This window comes from Mytilus edulis, chromosome 8 (genome assembly GCF_963676685.1).
Source record: "Mytilus edulis chromosome 8, xbMytEdul2.2, whole genome shotgun sequence".
Taxonomy (NCBI): domain Eukaryota; kingdom Metazoa; phylum Mollusca; class Bivalvia; order Mytilida; family Mytilidae; genus Mytilus; species Mytilus edulis.
In genome coordinates this window covers 40,727,603-40,745,475 of record NC_092351.1, presented here as the reverse complement: position 1 = coordinate 40,745,475, position 17,873 = coordinate 40,727,603, and the positions used below count along the sequence as shown (strand labels likewise).

General features: G+C 30.7%; 1 protein-coding gene across 10 annotated transcripts in view; it reads right to left on the bottom strand.

Annotated features, from left to right (window-relative positions):
- LOC139485571 (cGMP-dependent 3',5'-cyclic phosphodiesterase-like) overlaps positions 1-17,873 on the bottom strand; it is a 114,429-nt gene that overhangs the window by 51,789 nt on the left and 44,767 nt on the right. For all 10 annotated transcript variants that reach the window (XR_011655341.1, XR_011655342.1, XM_071270160.1 and 7 more), the window contains 3 exons: positions 9,194-9,246; positions 7,739-7,813; positions 4,195-4,236 (listed from right to left, as the gene is read on the bottom strand). Coding sequence is in view for 8 of the 10 variants with exons in the window: in XM_071270160.1 (XP_071126261.1) it covers positions 4,195-4,236; positions 7,739-7,813; positions 9,194-9,246 (170 nt within the window). In the remaining 2 variants the exon portion in view is untranslated. The remainder of the gene's footprint in view (positions 1-4,194; positions 4,237-7,738; positions 7,814-9,193; positions 9,247-17,873) is intronic.

The following is a 17,873-nucleotide window of genomic DNA, read 5'->3' as shown; positions in this document are numbered from 1 at the left end:
TTGTTGCCATCTTATAATTGTAATTTTCAGCGTGACAATTCAGACCGATAAATTGTCTCAAAACTTTTAAATATAGCAACTTGTGATATTCTCAAAGCTTAATTTACAATGGAAATAAATTATTATGTGGGGTCTTTCAAGGCAGCTTTTCTCTATTCAATTGAATTTGACTCTGAATTCACTTCTTTAAATTAATTTTACAGACACAAAAAAACAGGCAAAACACAAGAGCAGTTCTTTGAAATTATTCATTCAAAGCACAAGTGTAACAATTTCTATATTCTAATACAAATATGCATGTATTCTCAACTCTAGCCAATGATAGATGACATAATTCTCATGTGTATTAAGTAAAGAACCATGTAGACTTTTCTCAACTTCCTTTCTATATCAAAACAAGCAGGAAAGTGTTTTCTCACCCAAGATAATGCATTGGAAGGCAAGGTCAGGAAATCAATACATATACTCGCTGTGTTAAATTAAGTAACAAATTATAATGATCATAAATGTCCCATATATGTAGGGAGAATGATCCATCAGAAAAACTTTATCGCAATTACATCTCAGCAATTTCAATTCAAAGATAATTTTTTTCAAATCACCGACATTGATTTTTTCATAAACGATAAAATAACTATATAATAATGATGTAAGAAAAACACTAGCTCCGCTTTGTGGATAAAACAAGTTTCCTTGTCATTTTGTTCTGTGTATAGAAGATAACTTTACTAAGAAATTAGATTTGTCGGCAGCGAGAAACATCAAATCAATGCATGTCACCATAGAAGTAACATCTATCAGATATGTTCTGTCAAAAATGTAATGATATAAATTGCTTGCTATAAAAATCAATCAGTGAAAGCATAGAAAATTTCTGCTTTATTTATAAATCAATCATACAATGTTTAATGTCAAAAGAAATCAGAAGTTATTCTTGGTAAAAATCTTCATTAGATTTATTAGTTCTCAACACTAAGTAATATTTGCCTAACAAGAAAACTAACACCAAGTAATATTTGCCAAACAAACAAAAAACTGCACTAATATATTCAAGCAAAAAAATCAAGCTTGCTCCACAAGACTGTTTTAAATACACTTTGTTTTAGGGTTGATATCCACTTATCAAATTCTTCTTGTTTTTTTTTTATAACATCGGGTATTTCCTGTTTTATAGTAAAATTGATAATGGAAATGAGGAATGTTTCAATGAGATAACAACCCGCGAAAGTGCAGAAAACAGCAGTAGGCCACCAAAGGGTCTTCAAAACAGTGAGAAAATCCAACAATTACAGACGGGCTTCATCTGGTCACTAAACAAAAATGAAAATTTATGTCATAACAAACTCCAAAACATATGTATGATCTAAAGTTAAAGATGCATTTTGTATTTTTGTGAAAAAAAGGCTACAAACCACCAAATTCAATTGCTTTTAAGACTATAGCATAAAAAAAAAAAATTAATAGATTCAAATATGTTCCATAACCATTCAAAACTTTTACATATCAAAACCCACCAACACACATCAGTGCAACATTTCTCCTCAAAAAGTGAGCTGACAGCTTGGTCATGTTATATATCACTTACTTCTGGACCAAACAAATCCTGTACAAACAGCAGGAATAATGTACTTTGTCATGTGACATTTAAAACAATGGTTTATCTTATCAATTATTTAGGTATCTAAGCACAACGACATTTGAAATTACAATGCTTCACATTTACAGTCATATACAATATATGTACATTGTCGGAAAATATAAAATTTATTTGTATGAGCTTTAGAAACAGGACGAAAAGCAAGTTTGCCGAGCTTTTCTCCTGTTTCATAGCGAGTACAAATAAATTTTATACTTTCCAACAATGTACATCTATATATTGTTTTTATCCTGAAATTTACTCCCAACACTTGAAAATTTAGTTATTTAAATCTTAATCAGTGTCTCTAATCTTTCAAAGAAATCAACATAGTTTAAACACGGACCATGAAGAGGACCCCAAAAAAGACTGGTTTCGGAAAAAGAAATTTCCACGTTACCTGTTGCTCAATATTGAGGCGGGGTAACAGGAGACTTTATACAAATAAAGCAAATATTTATTTGTGTACCCTTTATTTGTACAATAGTAAATGGCTGATTGCAAGATAAATTGCTGTTTCAGTGTGAGCCAAGTCTCCATGTTGAAGGCTGTACTTTGACCTATAATGATACAAATTGTGATTGGATGGAGAATTGTTTCATTGGCACCATACCACATCTTCTTGTTATAAAAATTCCAAAAGAAATCCATAAGAAAATGTATGATAAAAATATTTCACATCTTTATATATAATGTTTCTAAATAGCTGTTATAGTAAATATATCTTAGTCAACAAGAAGTAATACTAAATCTGAGGGGAAAAACATCATGACCTAGTAGTGGATGTTTGAGATGTCAAGGCCTTCTTTGATACATATGTATCCTGACACAAGGTGACAAGACTGAAGTTCAACTTTTACTAAGTGAATTAACTGTGAGGTAAATTTCACTATTGGGAACATGCATACATATCAATAGCCAGGGTACATTAGCAAGTAAAAAGACTGAAAGTTGTGTGACGTCAGAGCTGACAATTGTTTTGTTAAATGATTGATTGATTTATAGAATTGTAACACATCTGACAGTTTCTGGTAACAAGCTGTTATACTCTCTAAGAAGTATCTCAAATAACTTATATGACTATAACACACATTATTTCTGATTGAAAACAAAATCAGTGACCTATTTTTGGTTCATAAACATATCCTTATGTATAATCATAATAGTGACTTGACTCAATTATGGAAAATTGACATAACAGTTTATCACTGAACCATACAATGTCGGTTGTTCAAACTTCTTATTATGATCGGCAGAAAAGATGGACCCAAATATTGTCTAACAAGCTTGTAGAACAATTAGTTTCTAGGAATAAACTGAAGCAAACTTAAATAATATACCTCAGAGTTAATTACCGTAAGAAGAATAATTTTGCTCAGGTGCAAAACCAATATTATATTAGCCAGCATACAGAATATATTTACAGGAATGGAAGACTTATCTCTATACGTAAATACAACTGTACCATATACATATATTTCAAGTAAGAGATTTTTCATAATTATGGGTTCATGATTATAAATGAGGTATAGAACAGTATTTTCAACAACACTGTCATTATTGCCCCATGCAGGAAAGATGTGTAGTATTGTAACCCAATTACTCGCTAAGTGAGGAATTATTATGCAATCAAGCAACATTTTGTGATAGACATCATCCATTTTACAAGGAATCTAATCAGGCATTTAGCTTTTCATCCCCCTTGTTATCCAATTAAGAAAGACAGGATGATGAATTATATTCCTCAAATTTTCCCTAAATTGTTATCTAGCTCTAGAAGACCTCTTTTATTATACAATTACCTGTCCCCAGTAAGACTCAAAGTGTCTAAAGCAGAGACAACTTAATATGTTAACTTGTCCATTATAACTTTATTTGTCCATTCCTTGTCACAAAATTTATGACTATTTATGGAGTGAATCCATATATTTTCTATTAATTATTTACATCTTCAGTATATACTAACGGACCTGTCATTAAGCTATCAATAATTAGAGTAATAAATATATCATATAGATCTAATGAACTTAATCCAACCAGTTTTATTCCTTATAGAAATCAAATCAATTGCTTTACTAGTCCAGAAACTGTACAGATAAAAAAAAAATGACAACTCAAAGCTCTCTGATGGGTCTCATTGGGGTCTAAGCGTGACGCGGGATTGCCGATTTTTTTGTAAGCGTGACACGTGAAAGTCAAATTATTGTGTTGTGAAAACATGAAATGAGGTCTTGCGGGACCTGGGAAATGACAAAAAAAGTGAGAATTGCTTACGTACATAGTGTAAGTGGGATACAGGAATCTGACAAAACAGTAAGCGGGATCCTGGATCGGAACTCCCCACTGAGACCCCCTCTCTGTTCCTAACACCATTGTCATTATTTTCAAACTTCTTAAAAATTATCAAAACCAAAAGAAATATTCATCTTCTTGTTTCAATCTTCTCAGGGTCAAAGGTGAAAGGAAACATATTAAGGGTCACAGGAAATAATTGTTAAAGAACCTCTAAATAGAAAAAGTACTCTTACTTCAACCTCATTAGATTATATTGATCTTACCGGAAATCGTAGTTCTTCTTCCAGTATCTTTCCCCGGATGACCTAAAATTAGATTTGCATGATCAAAATCATTATTTGTTTTTAATAATAGAAGGACAAGTAAAGATATCAACCTAGAATACTGTTACTTCAATTTCCTTTAATTCTAAAAAAAACCACACATATTTTTAGGCTAACAGATGGATTTTTCTATGTTGCTATTTAAATATAATATGATTTGGTTAGCATTTTTTTTTAATATCATGTATATATAAATTGACCTCGCAAGGTCAATTATAGACATGTTATGATACTGTAAGATTTGTTTCTTTCTTGTTAGAGCTTGGCTATAGCACAACTATTCTCATTTCTTTTCAATTAGGTGTTGTAATGATCAATTAAGAAAATTTTGATCACATTACCACCAAAGATACACTGTAAGATTTCACTTGTTAACATTAGAAAACTTAACCTTTCTGTGAACTGTGGTGGAATACAGCATACACATTTTGGCCTTTAATGAATTAAGAGGACATAACTCCGTACCTAACTTGTACCTAATCCCTATCTAGCGTGGAACATTATTTGAAACCCTAACCTCAAAGTTCGAGTTCCTCTAAAGAAAATGAAAGCTGCAACTTTCTTCACATACAAAAGCTTAGTAACTTGTGAATCATTATTTCATATTTTTGTTGAACAAAGGCCTGGTTTTGGCCCAAGAAAATAAAATGTGTAATAACTTTCTCAAATTGGCACATAATCTTTAGAAATGCATAAGGTCAAGAAATATCAATGAAAAACATTAAGATTTTTATGTGATGACGTCACAGTTAAGTCATAATATGTACTGTTTTCACAAAAATGATGAAAAATACAGAATTTATGCAGTTTTTTTATCTCTAAATCTGTTGTGGAAACATCGTGCGCAGTCAAGAAACAACAAACTAATTTAACAGAAGCTTTATTATAACTATTGACAAAATCTCACTAAATATAAAGTTGTTTCTTGGGTGCGCACATACTTTTTCAATCTAAAATATACTTAAAAATTTGATGAAAAACAAAGAAAATCACAAAATTTTACAAAATATGCAAATTAAGTCATGATTTGTTGCCATGGCAACTTGTTCAAAGTCCAAAATTGTTTTGTTTTTCTGAATACCTTGTACCTTAGATATTGTACATTAATTTAAAAATGTGTATGATAACTTTTAAATTTGCAGTAATTTTTGGGCCAAGTAAGGGCCTTATTGCCCCTACTCCTTTCAAAATTCTTATATCTACTTTTAGTAAGATCTTCAATCAAGTGATTTCCTAAATAACAAGAATATGTCCATAGTACATGAATGTCTAACTAGCACTATCATTTTCAATATTCAGTGGGCCATGAAATTTGGGTCTAAACTCTAATTTGGCATTAAAATTAGAAAAATCATATAAAGAAAATACAAATATATATACTATGTTTCAAATTGATTGGACTTCATCAAAAATTACCTCGACCCAAAGTTTTGACCTGAAGCGGGACAGGCAGACGAACAAATGAACGGACAGACACACAGACCAAAAAATATTATTCCCCTAAGTGGGGCGCAAAAAGAAAAATTCTTCCACTGGATGAGATTTGTCAAGATTGAAAGTGTTATTCAAAAAATTATCCAGAAACAGTATTTTGTCCAAAAGGCAATTTATTTATAGTAACTGTGGCCATGACTTTTTACAAATAAACTTTAAATTGATCTTGTCAATAGTCATTTTCTCCCACCAAAACTTTTAAGGTTGAACTTATATTTCACAAATAATATAATTCAATTACTTAAAGATGGATCCTAGGTCAAACAACATTTTTCCTTTCCTTTTTGCAACAAGTCACTGACATGCCTACAATATAGTCTAGAGAAAGGAAGGTAAACATGAACCTATTTGTTTCATTTTCATCCCATTATAAAGATATTTATACTACCAAAACAGTCAGTTTTAACAGATTTCCCTCAAATGTCACACACTTTTCTAGACTTATAACAATCCTGATCAATATAATATTGACTGAACACAGAACTAAACTAAATTCTTATTTCCACAACCTAAATTATTTAATACTGCACTGATGAAGAAAACAACAAAGCAGTAAACTATTTTTTTTATCAATGGTTGCGTGTGAATTTGAAGGGTAAGACATTTAAATGCTTGTTCTTAATTTTAAAAGCAGGAAATCATTTTCTTGAAAACGAATTTTATACAATAAGCAATCAGAAAAGTAATTAAATTTTACATGCAATATTATAGTGACTCATTAATGCTTCAGAAAATTATGTAATTTTGTACAGGAAATGGGAATATTCCAGTAATTACAAAATAAATGTTAAAAACTCAAACACTATATAAATTATATAACAATATACTCAATGTCTTTTCAAGACGGATGTACTTCAATTTCTCATTTTTATTTATTTTTTAAACGAGACAAAAACAAGAATGTGTCCAAAGTACACGGATGCCCCACTCCCACTATCATTTTCCATGTTCAATGGACCGTGAAATTGGATAAAAAATATAATTAGGCATTAAAATTAGAAAGATAATATCATAGGGAACATTTGTACTAAGTTTCAAGTTGATTGGACTTCAACTTCATCAAAAACTACCTTGACCAAAAACTTTAACCTGAAACATGCACTTTCATTTTCTATGTTCAGTGGACTGTGAAATTGGGGTCAAAAGTTTAATTTGGCTTTAAAATTAGAAAGATCATATCATAAGGAACATGTGTACTAAGTTTCAAGTTGATTGGACTTCAACTTCATCAAAAACTACCTTGACCAAAAACTTTAACCTGAAGCGGGACAGACGGACGAATGAACAGACGGACGGACGAACGAACGAACGGACGCACAGACCAGAAAACATAATGCCCCTCTACTATCGTAGGTGGGGCATTTTTTATCGTAGGTGGGGCATAAAAAACAATTTTTGACATTTTTTATTGGTTATATTGCTGTCTCTTGATTTTTTTTTCAGACAAATAGCACAACAGCCTGACAATCCATATGATAAGATTCTTCTCAATGATTTTACATGCTTTTATAGTTTTGTCGAAACAAAGTCACAATGCATTCATATATTAGTCCTGTATTGGTTCAAGTAGCATCAAGCACCTTTTTCTGAAGAAGAAAAAACAACAATACTACTAAAAAAATCCACTCACTAACAACCGAGCTGAGTAAAATTGGGATGACCTGGAAAGAAACAAAACGAACAGCCATATGGACAGGAAGAAATGGAGAGAAACTGTATTCGCCCTATGTCCCCCTTGGATTAAGTCAAGTAAGTCATTGGTTAAAGTAGCATCAAGCACCTTTTTCTGAAGAAAAAAAACAACAATACTTCTGAAAACATCCACTTACTTAAGGACCTTGCCAACACATTTGTTATCAGACCGGTTTATAAATATTTCTGTGACGTTGTTTTGTTATTTTTTATTCATAACAATACATGTTTTAAGAATACTTGAGAGTTTTTCATCAAACTGGTAAAAATCTATGTAAATAAACTACTTATAACCTACTTGGCAAAATAATTCATGAGTTTCTGGAACAACAAGCAACAAAAACGCACATTCTGCTTTTGTATGGTCTTCCAGCTACAACAGAAATTATCACATTTTGTCATACTATTATATAACTATACTAATTATACATTTTACAACATGAAAATTATGAAATATTGGTTGTACAATACATCATATTTATTTCCCATGAGGAAGGGAAACATGGCAATTTGTTCACCCAAGGCGTCATGTTTCAATCAATTATGGGAAATCAATTTAATTTTCACAATATAAAGATCATTCCTCTAGTTAAATCATCAAAATTTATCCCATGATATCACTTTTGCAAACATAATGTTCCTTTTTAAGACAACGTTGAACATTGAACTTTTGGTTTGAAATGCAATTTTCTAAAATATGGTTGTTTTTATTTTCTTCGGATTTCTGATGAATTTCTTTGGTTACTCACTGGATTTTAATTCCTGTACAATATATAACAGTTATGCCAATATACATGATTCATCCAGCATTTGCTCAATTTTCCATATATAATATACATAGCATCTAAGCAAACACATACCAGATTAGCTAAATGGTCTCAACAATTTCTGATCAGAACCATATTTGGTTTTATATGTTAAAACTATATGTACTGTAAATTCAGATATTATTGTGTGTGTTTATTATTGTGATTCTGGCATTTTAGACTAAAATGCAATTTTATTTAATTTTGCGATATTGTGAAAAATCCTATCATATAAAAAATTTCAAATGTGAGTTTAAAATTATTGCTATTATAACCCTGTTGCATTTTTGTCAATAATTTCTAAATTTACAGTAATTAAATGAGTTTTGCAGCAATTATTTGATTCAACGTAACAGTATTTACTTAGCATGTTATCAAAATAATGGTCACTACCTAAACAGAAATGTCACGTACAATATTCTGTGTACTTCCTCCAGTTTTACAAATCCATAAATGTATAAAATAATTAAGCGATCATTGCGATTTACAAAGGGGTAATCATGTATAATTGGAAGATAACCAATATTATGGATACATATAATAAGCTGTTGACCAGAGAAATGTCTCACAATTAGTTTCTATCTAATTTAAGCAGAAAACTTTTCTATATAATTTAAGCAGAAAACTTTACAACTTTTGATCTGATGAAAAAGAGGTCATTGCTGGAAAAGCAACAGCTATGTCTTTTTAAAAGAGCTAGTTCAAAAGGTAAAAGTAAGCAGAAATAGTTGTAGACATGACACCTATAATACTGTTTACTGTTCTGACAAGTCTTTGATCTGTGCTTCTTAAATGCCACAAGTTTTAGCAAAGAAGCAGCAAATACCAATTTTCAAGTCTTTGAGTTTACCAATCAAGGATTTAACACACACAACCTCTGTCACTTGAAGTGACCATGCCATCACAAGTCCATGGTCGATGCCTATGAGTGTGACAAATACACTTACAAATTTGAGAACTTTAATCTGTAAATCTGCTGCATCTTGGTCATATAATTCTCCTGGAAGAAAGAAAAAAGGGTCAATACATTAAAAGAGCAAAATAATGGATAATATATTAACTATTGGTAACAGAAAACAAAGGAAATATCCAAGACAGTAAAAGGCCCCTGGTCAACACATTCATACATAATGCTTATATATAAATGTCAACAACTCAAAATGTATAGATGAATTCAAATTTCAACTCAGTTTAAGTAATTTATTTACTGAAAAAGGATGAGGTAATAATCAAACAATGGCCTGGGCATACCACTGAAAGATAACTTCTCTGTTTTATAATGGATTCTTAAGACAACATTTATTGTCCATACTGTTGATTCATTTATTTTGTGGGTACCATTGTTTGTGGATTGAGGAAAACTTCCATTTTAGAGGATATTTGCTTTCATGATTCAATGAATGCATAGATTCCTATAGAAATTTTTGTAATTCCTTATGAATTTTTGGATCCCCTGAACCCACAAAAATTGGTATCCAACAAATTATAATGAATCCATGGTATAATTTTTGCTAAAGGATACAGCTTTCTCAAACAGACGTTTCCTGAAATCACCATTTTGGTTATATAACATCTTTTGACAAAATATAATTTTCGGCAAAGCTTTTACTCATCTGTATTAATGAATGAAACAATTCAGTACTTTTGCAGTTCCTCTACAGTTGAATATCATTAGATACATCAAGTTTGAATACCTTAAGATAGCAATCATGTAATACAAAATTCAAATCATTGATATTCCACCGACTAATGATTGAACATCTAAAATATAGTGTTTGATAGATTTGGCATACAATGCAAAATCATAGATTAGAAAGCTAGTCAAAAATCATTTTCATTTTTATAACTGTAGAACATGCTGCTGCTGCTGCTGCAGTAAAAAGACCCAGATGAACAAGACTCTAGAGTTGACTTACTCACCTATTGCTATTTAATCTTTTTACAAGTATTAAATAGGCCAGTGAACTGAGATCACACACAAATAACGCTGTATTAAATGTAGTGTTGATAACACTGTAATAGCCACAGGGGAAATTTAGCTTTCATGTAGAAGGAAAATGCTATTATGTCCTGTCTTTGATGACTTTAATAATTGTTATATTTACGTCAAACAGGTAAGATATTACAGTTCTTCATCCTGAGGGAATCAATATCAAAGGAAATTGTTTTATAGAGCGACATACTTTCAATCTAACATATCTAATTTCTGATCAGATTGCCTGGCAATCTATTCCAATACACTGACATAAGTTTGAATAAAAGGTCAACTAGCATTGTATTGTTCAATTAGCAATGGTATTCGACATTTACGGTAAAATATAAAAGTAAGTTTACAAATCACTGAATTGAACAGATAGTTCAATGCAAAGAATGAATATTTAATCTCATCAAATGAAGCTTAAAAATGGCATGCCAGATGTGTGTTTCATCCACTCATCAGCGATGCTCAAATCAAAAATGTTTAAAAGGCCAAAAAAAAGTAGGATTTGAGGACATACAATCATAGGAACACAAAGAAGTTCTGAGATCTGCATCAAAACTTAAATTTCTTTCTTTAACGATAGATATTTTTTACCAAAAAATGTTGTTACAGGTTTAACTTTCCATGATGTGTTAGCAAAATTGGTGGCAATGGCCATGGTGGGTACCTCAATGACTTTTAAATAAAGAACACTGATAAAAACACAGTGGTGTTCCATTGCTTTAAGTTTTATTGAGTGGTTATATTGTTTTGTGTAAATGAATAAAAGCACTTCATCCTTTTTCTTACATTAAAACTTAAATATCAATCACATAAAAACAATATCAATATTCACTATTAAATAGCAACGAAAAAAAATGACCTGACAATTATAGCCTTGTTGTTAATCCTGCATTCTTTGTTATCAATTCAGCTGACAATGTCTCTTTTTCTATAATTTCATTTGTAAACAACACTGTAAAGACTAAATCATCCATATGTTTAGAACTGGCAGACACTTGGAAACTTTTATATCATTCCACAACTATGTCAACAAAAGATATGTTTAAGAATAACAAGTCTGTCACTTAGTGTCCTATGTTTGTCTTTCCTATAAAACAACAACAATGAGCTGCCTTCCATCTATTCGATAGTCAATTATACCAACAACCTTTTTTGTAGATATATTGCAGGGTACTTCCATAATGAGACCCCCTGCTGAAAAATTCACTTAAGGAAGCAAATTTCTTACTTGGAATGGAAATAAGTGGTTGCAAAAAAATGGCTTTTCATAGTGTATAAGTGTGCTAAACATTTGTATTGAGACTTATCCTGGGCTGGAAATGAAAGTTTAGTCAAGAAAGGTTCAAAATATGTTACAGGAAATGCACAGACTTTTAAAATAATGCCATGTGCATGTACTTCATTATTTTACACAAAGATGAGAACAAAATTGAAAAAATCCAGATCTTATCATGTAATGCTTATAATAAATCCAAAAGGGTCTCTCTTATCTCTTTATAGGACACAGACAAATAAATGCACATTTAAAAATCTAATTCAGGCACAAGGGTCAAGCAATCTTCAAAAAATGAAAGTCTTTTCAGTGTGGTACCAATCTTTTGAGCATAAGTAACCATATTACTTTTATTCAAATATAAATGTCAACCTTATATTCCATCAATTGCAAGTTTCAGCAAAGTTAGAATAATCCTGTTTGATTGTTGACTTTCAGCACTGAGCAGACTTGGTTAAATTGTGACAGCCAAATTTCTTTTCCATTGAGCAGGAGTACCAAGAGTGAACTAAAATTCTTATCAATTCAGATCAGATTCAGAGTCAAAAGCAGCTTGCTGAACCTGCTGAAGGTGGATTCAAACTCAAAACATTAGTATTGTTAGGTAAGTGATCACTGGAGATGAACGTCTTAGATCTCAGATCACTGCTGATTTTTATTAATATTAATTTAGACTTCTTCTATTCCAATTTATTCATGTAAAATACAATCACCTTGCAAAAATTGTCACATTTGAACAAAAAACTTCATTTTGTATATGAGCCCAAATCTTTTTTGCATTACATATCAAATGTGAATTTTTATCAACCATCTCTAATGAGAAACATTGTCTAGTTCTGTTTCTATTTACAGAGCAAGCTTTAAATGAGCCGGGATATTAAACTGTATTGTACATGCACCAACTTTTACATGTTATATAGCTCTCCTGACTTTGCATTTAAATAACAATACAAAAAAAATTATATCTTTTAAAGCATGCAGTCTCTAACCAACTAATCAATTCATTCCTTTGTATATTTTTTTTATTATCAAAGCTTTGAAGTTCTGTATGCACTGAAGTTGAGATAAAACAAAGCCGAACAGCCCTTTAGAATTACCATGGCATTTACAGTTGCATTGATTTTAAGGCAAACAATGGACTGATCAATTCTTCACGGATATGAAAGACATGCTTATTGGTATAAACCTACTATAAATCAAATTTTTTTTCATCTGAGTAATAATCAGCATCCCAATAGAAACCAGTGGTGGATGAATTTTAACTAACCTTACTTTTATATAATGAAGGAGTCATGCCGAAGAGACAAAGTTGTCAATTTTTTACTGCTATTACAACTAATCCAAATGCAGATGTAAATTATACTCTCTACTTGTTGTCATTCCAAGCATATAACATGTAAATAATTAAATGTCAGCATTTGACGATTCTACTCACTCAGTAATGGATTTCTGTAATTTACAGGAAATTTATTCAATTTGTCTTCCTGTATGTGGAATTGTCACATTCGCTGATTTATCAGATATAAGGGTTAAAAAAATAGATTGAGAGCTCAATAATAATTTTCCTCAGATATTGTTACATTTTATAACTAACCATTCAGGAAGTATGTAATTTGATACAGCAAATTAAATTTTCATTTTCTTCTCATTTCTTGATAAAGAAATGTCTAAATTAGTAGATTATTCAGACCTATTCACATGCAAATAAGTCAATATTTTCAAACTATACAATGTCATGTAAAATAAAACTGAATTTAACAAGCAGCTTCAGCTTTCTGACATGATTTTATTTAATACTTTACAGGTTTTGACCTTACTGTATGAAGAAAAGAGTGTACCATTCTAATATGGAAAGTATTAAATGGAAGTAAAAGGCCAAGACATGATTTGAACACATTAACAAGATGTGACCTTGACCTTGACCTTCCTTAACTGACCTCAAATGATGGTCATGACACATTCTTTAATAACAAAGATATATAACTAACAATATTTCAATACATATATTAAACTTTTAGATATGATCTTAGGTCAAGGTCACAACATGACTTTAGTTTCATTCCTTCAACATTATAGTAGTATTTCTGCCAGGGGCAGCATTTATCTTGCATACAACAAAGAGGCAAGAGTATAGCAATAGCTGAAAGCTTTATTCTATTGTACTTTTATGCTGTCTGTCTGCTTGTTTGATTGTCTTAATTATGCTATTAATGACTCTGGTTTAAAAGTTAACATCTGGTTTTTTTATACCCCCTCACATGGCTGACTTGGTATCTTTCATCTGTTATACTTGGATGATTGGCAACAATTATGTGTGAAGTATTACTTGTTTCCCAACACACGCAGCAAAGGTATAAACCATATACAAAACAGTGAGATGAAAGGAGCCAAATGGGTAAATATATCATTATATGCATAGGGTTTCTAAAGTTCATAAAAAATTTTTTTATTTGATTTTGAATTTAAATAAACAAGCAATTGTAATACAGGGCCTAGCTGTCTCGGGTTGGCAAAATATAATATGAAATTAAGCATCTGAGCAGCCCATTTTATATTTTTATGAGTACAATTGGTAATATTCTAATTTTATCTAAACCGTAAAATTCACACATCAAACTCAAAGTTTGATCTCAATTTAACACATTATAAAACCCTAGCATTAATGTTGACTGCACTTGATGACATATTAGACTTCTAATTTTTATTTGAAATGCAAGAAATTTACGGATGTTTCATTTTATTGAACGTGTATTGAACTGAGAGCTAAAAGCTAATCAATTATCGTTGGTAGAGTAAAAGTGAGCTAAAGTGTTAAAAGGTAACTTGATATCATGAACCTGTTAATGGTTCTTCCATCGCATATATCTCTTTGTCAATATTATTGAGAAATACAAGTGAAACGCTAGACCCACTGGGGAGTTATGCATCAAGTTATTAAATATAAAGTCAGCGAATCAAGGGAATATTATATTTTGTCAAGTACAAATAAGTCTTTGTCATCTTACTTTTAAAACTGACAAAACATCATATATATTTATATGCAAATATATTGTGTTTTAGGTTAGTGTGTCATTCTGCAAAATCTTCTCCAACTGGTAGTCTGAAGACCAAAATTCTGACAATTTTCTAATGTGTCTTAACAAAGCTTTACAAATACTGACTATCCTAAATAACATTTTGATTAGCTGAGGCATTGTACAAGTGGCTTACAATGCAGACTGGCCTGATAACATACATTCTCTAATTCTTACATGATTTATCCCTTTCATGACATGTTGTTTATTTTTATTTAATCAACGTGTGGATCGTTTGATCTCAGTTCTTCATTGGTCATAATTCGATTATAACGTCAAATTTTCTTGCTTTCCTCTGAATTTCCTATTGTGACGGCACGAAAAAAGGCGACCATGCCTGATGACGTCACATAGAAAGAACACATCTTTTTGCAGATCATTTGAAAGGAAGTATTGAATTTGTCTGCATATTGGTTAAAAATCATTAGAGAAACAGATTCCACCACCAAATCTCGTGTAATACGATATTTATCCACTCTTGACAGTTAAATTTTAAATATTTAAAACACTTGGCGAGCGTTGCATTTTAGATTTGAAAATTTAAATGTCTCGAGTGGATAAATATCGTATCACACTGGATGCAGTGGTAAAATCTTTATTCATACATTAAAATTATAATTGTATCATTTTTAATACAGTTCATATTAAGTTTCTTTTGAGTCTCCTAGCATTTACGTGTAAGTCTTAATTATATGATGTGTTTTTTTATGTCTAATATTTTATAATGTAATAAATAAATACAAACTGGTCTTTTTTCTTTTTATTTCATATATATAAAAACAAATGCCTAAACTAACTGCAATTTTGCAGCTTGGCACTGTAAGACATTGCAATTGTTTGTCGATTTCTGCATATCAGACTAGTTGATTTCTAATATAAAACACGTAAAAATGTTGGCACTCACCGTGAGTGAGTGAGTGACAGCTGATGCTCTCACATCTGCCCATTTATTGAGAAAAAACAATTTTACAAGGGTTTGATTAACAAATATGCATTGTACATTTTTATTAATGATGTTTCAATTGTATACCAGCAAATTTGTTATAATTTATAGTGAGATACCATCCAAAATGGCAAACCAACATTTAAAGAAAAATATATATTTGGTAACAGTTGCCGTGACTTTACTTTATTATCCAAAACTTAAATAAGCTTCCATTCTTTCCCTTTCCCCAAATCTTCAATCTGAATAAATTCATTCTAACCAAATAAGGGAAACTCAAGATGAACAATTTTTTAGAAATTTTTGTGGATCATTAGTATAATTTTCTCTTTGACCAAATTCAAACCCCAAAATAAATATCTTTCATCACTATGCATTTCTTATAAAATCAATTACAAATTGCAAAACATTAGACAACTTAAGGATATACTTAGGTGAGGTTCTTGAATTCGTGTCAAATGTTCGAACTCCTTTGGGATTTTCCATAAAATACAAGGTAAAATATTTTGCCCCATAACTGTTACACCTATTTATTTGTTAATATAAGGCCCAAGACCACAATTAATGACCCAACTTTTCGTTGTTCACGAATATAGTTCCCCTTAATTATAGTGTATTTTTTCTTTATTTTTTTTCTTTGCCTTTTTCATTCATTTGTTAGTTTTTATGGGGTGGAAATGAAAGAACAGAGGTGAAATAACTTTTTGTTGAAGGTATTTTAACTGATTTTAATATGGAAAGAGTGATTAGGTCAAGTGCAAAAAGGTAATATTTTCAGTTTTCGGAACATCTCTTGACTTGTCCATAGGGGTATGGATGTGTATTGGCTAAAATTGTAAGTTACATCAGAGCAATCTTTCTGAATTTTGGATATGTTTTTGGACTAGTAATATACATTACACACACAAAAAATTTGACAAAAAGATTAGGTCCATTTTTTTTAATGAGACAAAAAGTCATAAAGAACTAATAGAGGAATTAATTGTGGTCTGTGGCCTAAGAGGTGCATTTCAGCAAATTTTGAATTTATACTTTGACAACTTCTCTGAATGATCTATTGGTATTGATTTGTCAAACTATATGAGAAGAAATGATTTCCACTTTTATTTGATAGAAATTTGTAAAAAAAGTCACTTTTCAGCTAATATGCCCAAAAAGTAGCTTTTTCACTTTTTTCCACATTTTTGCAAAATCAGCATCCTTATTTTTTCTCTGACAATTTTTTTCTGATACCTATTTGTGTTTGTGGTATTTATTTCATGTGTTTTACTCATTTGTGAACTCTGAACACAAGGAAAAGTGGATAAAAGCATAAAAAGAGTATAAAATGTGCTGTTTTAATAGTCTAGGTCTAGCGGTCCGTACGAAGCAAGTGAAATATGAAGTTCTATGCACTTTAAAATTGTATTTCTTTAAACAGATTGCACTGAATCTATATGAAAAGCACTTATTGCAGGTTATTTAAACTTGTCTGTTTCACAGAATACCTTTATTTTCTTCTGCTGGATGGCTGTTGGTTAAAATATTGGCATTTTAAGACTGAAATTCCATGCAGGTTTTAAACAGTAAATTGAAAAAACTTTGCATCAGACCATACTTTCTACATATACAATTAAAAGCAACAGTCTTGTTACATCCAGGCTTCAAATTTGATCATATCTCAGCAAGGATTTTGGCAAAAAGAAGCATATTTCCATCTCCAATATCATTTATATGCAATTAAATATGGATATATAGGGAACGGCCTAAATTGACAACTTGTTATTTTAAGCTTGACATTGCTTAATACCATGTAAAACTCATGTGTTATGCTTTTTGAAACTTATATTTACATGAAAAGAACATTTATGATATGTTAAATGTTTTGTTTTAACTTAACAACTTCAAAAAATTGTTGTTAGTGGAAAATATTGCATTTCATATAAGGCCTCGCTTCATTTGAAAACCTGTATTTTTTGGCATAGGCACATATAAAATTACTTTTTGTCAAATTTTTATAAGTCTCATACATTAAGTATGCTATCATTTACTTTGAATATATAATATCTTACACATTGAGACATAAAAAAGTGCAATTTGGTGTTTTGGGGAAATTTTTGAAGCCAAAATTTGAAAGTTGAAATTTTTCTATTTCAACGTCTCAATTCAGCAACCAAAGTTGAGATATAAAAAATGCCACATTTTCTATAATATATATCATATGGCTTTTAAACTTTGTAAACTGACTTATAATACACTAAGCTTAAATCATGCCAAGTTTTATTGGAATTGGTCAAGTTTTTGGCCCCTAATAGGCCCAAGACCACAATTAATGACCCAACTTTTCGTTGTTCACGAATATAGTTCCCCTTAA